Raw genomic sequence first — 4,063 nt, 5'->3', positions numbered from 1 at the left:
ACCCCTCACATTTTACACATCGATATATTCCACACCCCTCACTGTAACACCCCGACATGTCCCACACCATTCACTTTAATACTATGATATACCCCACACCACTCAGTGTAAGACTTTCATATACCCCACACAACTCAATGTAAGATTCTGATATACACCACACCCCTCACTGTAAGAGTGATATATCCCACACCCCTCAATTTTACAGTGATATAGCCCACACCTCTTGCTGTAACACTGTGATTTATCCCACACCTCTCACTGCAACACTGTGATTTATCCCACACCTCTCGCTGTAACACTGATATACCCCTCACCCCTCGCTGTAACACTGTGATATATCCAACACTCCTCACTGTAACACTCTGATATACCCCACACCCCTCTCTGTAACACTGATATACCCCAAACCCCTCACTGTAACACTTTGATATGCACCACAAACCTCACTGTAAGACTCTGATATACCCCAAAACCCTCACTTTAACACGCTAATATACCCCACATCCCACAATGTAACAGACTGATATACTCCACATCCCTCACCCCTCACTGTAACATTCTGATACATACCACACCCCTCACTTTAACACTCTGATATACCCCACACCCCTCACTCTAACTCTCTTATATCCCACGTGTCTCACTGTAACACTCTGATATACCCCACACACCGCACTGTAACACACTGATATACTCCACATCCCTCACCCCTCACTGTAACATTCTGATATATACCACACCCCTCACTTTTACACTCTGATATACCCCACATCCCTCACTCTAACTCTCTTATATCCCACGTGACTCACTGTAACACTTTGATATATCCCACACATGCACTGTAACAGTCTGATGAAACTCACCCCCCCCACTGTTACACTCTCTGATATATTCCTTACCCCTCACTGTAATCCTGATATACCCCACACCACTCACTGTTGTCTGCCACTTCGATCCCATGGGCTTCAATTTTGGTAACATGTGATACCTTGTCAAGCACCTTTTCAAATATAGGTAAATTGGGATAGTGTGAGCAGTATCAATCATACAACCTTATAATTGCTGAGCCAAGTGTTGTTCTCAATTTGTTTAGCGTACTTGATGCCCCACTCTGATCACAGTCCTCTTCTGGTTTCAATCAATGAATTACAAAATCATTGATTTTAATCCTATTTTATTTTTTCTGTGTATTTGTTGTCAGGATATGTGTGATGCTGTCAGGGCCGGTTCACTTGCCCTTCCCTAGTTACCCATGAGAAAATGTTTGGCCTTCATCTTGAGCCGCTGCAGGCCCTGTGGTGAAGGTGCTCCCACAATACTGTTATGGAAGGAATTTCAGACTTTTGCCCCAGTGATGATGAAGGAACGGCGATATATTTGAAGGGTACAGTAGCATAGTGGTTATGTTGCTGGTCTAGTAAACCAGAAGACTGGACAAATGAATCAGAATTCAAATCACACCAGCTGCGAAATTTTAATTCAATTAATTAAACAAATCTGAAATAAAAAGCTAGTGTCAGTAATGGTGGCTAAGAAAGTACCAGCTTGTCATAAAAATACATCTGGTTCACTAATGACCTTGTTTAGGGCAGGAAATCTGCTGCCCTTACCTGGCCTGGCTGAAGTGTGACTCCAGATTCACTGCAATGTGATTGACTCTCAACTGGCCACTGAAATGGATCAGCATGACAGTCGCTTGTCACAGGCGTTTCACCACCACCTTCTCCATGGCAATTAGGGATGGGCAATAAATGCTGGCTTTGCCAGCGAAGCCCAACTCCCAAGAATGAATTATAAAAATGATTTATTAAGCATCATCATGATTTTAAAAGCTTCATAATGTTTTATTGATGGTCATTATCATTTACAAAGGGTTAGAAAGATCTGTAAAGTGCTGTAATGATGGAAAGCATTACAAAGGATTATAATGATTAATAAGGTCCTGGTGGCGGGCCTTCTCCTCCCCGGGCTGGGCTGTTCGGGCTCCTGTGGGCTGGGCCAAGTCGGTCTGCTCCAACTCGCCGCCCGCTCTCGTGGAAACTGGAGCTCCAGCTGCTGCTGCCCTCAGGAAGCCCGCCTGCCTCCCGCCACCAGGGCAAGGTCCCGAGAGACAGCCGCAATTTTTGTGCGGCTCCCGAGAGCCGCAATCTTTGTGCGGGGCCCCAGAGCCACCATCTTTGTTCCGAGACCACAGAGCCGCAATTTTTGCATGGGGCCCCAGAGCTGCCAACTTTGTGCGGGGACCCCAGTGCCGCCATCTTTGTGCTGGGCCCCAGCCCCAGAGCCACCATCTTTGTACTGGGCACCAGCGCCGCCATCTTTGTGCGGGACCCCAGAGCCGCCATCTTTGTGCTGGGCCCAAGAGCCGCCATCTTTGTGCGGGATTCCAGTGCTGCCATCTTTGTGCTGGGCCCCAGAGCTGCCATCTTTGTACCGGGCCCCAGAGCAGCCATATTTGTTCGGGAAGCCAGCGCCGCCATTTTTGTGCTGAGCCCCAGAGCCGCCACGTTTGTGCGGGATCGCAGAGCCGCCATCTTTGAACTGGGCCCCAGAGCCGCCATCTTTGTGCGTGGCACCAGAGCTGCCATATTTGTGCAGGGCACCACAATATCAGGCCCAGGGAAATTTCAACTCTCAGGCTGCAATTTCTCCGATTCTTCTCACCCTTTAATGAATTTTACAATCAGAGTAAAGGGGTATTTCCCCACATTCTTCAACTGCTCTCTGAACTTAGTCTGGGTCACGGCGTAAATCCCAGTGTTTATGCAGCAACTCAGCAGCTGCAGCCCGAATCCCAGTTCCTGTACATAATCAGGTAGAAATGAAGACTGATACCCCAAATCAACCATCCGGCTCCATATGGAATTCACCATAAACATTGCCCATAACAGGATGAAATTGCCGGAGATAACAAGCAGTAAAATGATGGATTTCCTGCGGCTCTCCATCTCTGGGTCTCTGGGTCTCTCCCCACTGCTGGGACCCCGGAGTCTCCTGCGGGCTCTGCTGGACACTAAAATGTGTCTGACGGTGACAGCATTGAGCAGCAGAATCACCACAAATGGGACCCCCGGGGTGAGAATATAATGAAGGAACTCGATTGTTCCCCAGACCTGGGAAAACTGAACATCCATTGTGACATCACAAAACCAGGGGCTGTTCACAAGCAAATACCGACCTTTGAATATAAAATATCAGGTGATGTCCTTTAAACCGCTCAGCACAGTCCCTGTTCCCAGAACCAGAGCCGCCGTTTTCTCGGTGCAATATGTAGTTTTCAGCTTCTGGCAACAAATGGCCACAAAACGATCAAAGGTGAAAGTGACGGTGAACCAGACAGAACAGTCTGTGGCTGCGAACAGCAGGACGGCGTGGATATTACACACGGGGATCGACTCCACGAAATCAAACTGTTTCCAATAAACAATCGGAATGTGCCTCAAGATCAGGTCGAGGATAATGACCAGTAGATCCGCCGTTGCCATGGCCACCAGGTAGCGAGTGACACATTTGGAGAGACCGCACTTTCCCCGAGACAGGATCACAATCGTCACTAAGTTCACTGTGAGGAAGGGAAATAAACAGAGAAATTATACATCAGGCTGGGAGCAAGAGCAGCAGTTTGATGGAATTCCGGGAGGAATCTGCAACTCATCTAATTCTATTGCCTGTGGAGCTGAATACAGGATTTATTGTGAGGATAACCGGGAATACATTGTGGAATCAATAAATTAAATTGGAATGACTACCACATGAAAATAACAGATGTTTGATCAATGAGGGATTAAATGATCAATCTAACTTTAGCCCAACAGACAAAAGCACCGCCCGAGGTATCAGGGACACAAACGACCAGAACCTCTCAGGAAGACTTTATGTCTCGGGATCAGTCAGCATTTGGAGCAGAGATGTTCGCTTCCATGCCCCTGTGTTAGGGAGAGGGAAATCCCAATTGGAGTCCTGCTCCTGTTGAGAATATCCGTTCTATTTTGAACTGAAAATGAATACAACAGCAAAATACAGAAACTGCAACCTTGGCATGCAATAATTACAGGCAATT

The 4,063-nt window shown here is 47.2% G+C and overlaps 1 protein-coding gene across 1 annotated transcript in view; it reads right to left on the bottom strand.

The window, feature by feature from the left end:
- Nucleotides 1-2,537, bottom strand: part of LOC147091359 (putative G protein-coupled receptor 139) — a 130,958-nt gene extending 128,421 nt beyond the window's left edge. The window contains exon 1 of the mRNA XM_085976516.1: nucleotides 2,438-2,537. Coding sequence (XP_085832642.1) covers nucleotides 2,438-2,537 — 100 coding nt within the window. The remainder of the gene's footprint in view (nucleotides 1-2,437) is intronic.
- Nucleotides 2,538-4,063: the final 1,526 nt, after the last annotated feature.

This window comes from Somniosus microcephalus, unplaced genomic scaffold, assembly GCF_052327205.1.
Source record: "Somniosus microcephalus isolate GS21.2 unplaced genomic scaffold, FLI_Smic_1.0 unresolved_chr3, whole genome shotgun sequence".
Lineage (NCBI taxonomy): Eukaryota > Metazoa > Chordata > Chondrichthyes > Squaliformes > Somniosidae > Somniosus > Somniosus microcephalus.
This window is presented reverse-complemented; position numbering and strand designations above follow the sequence as displayed.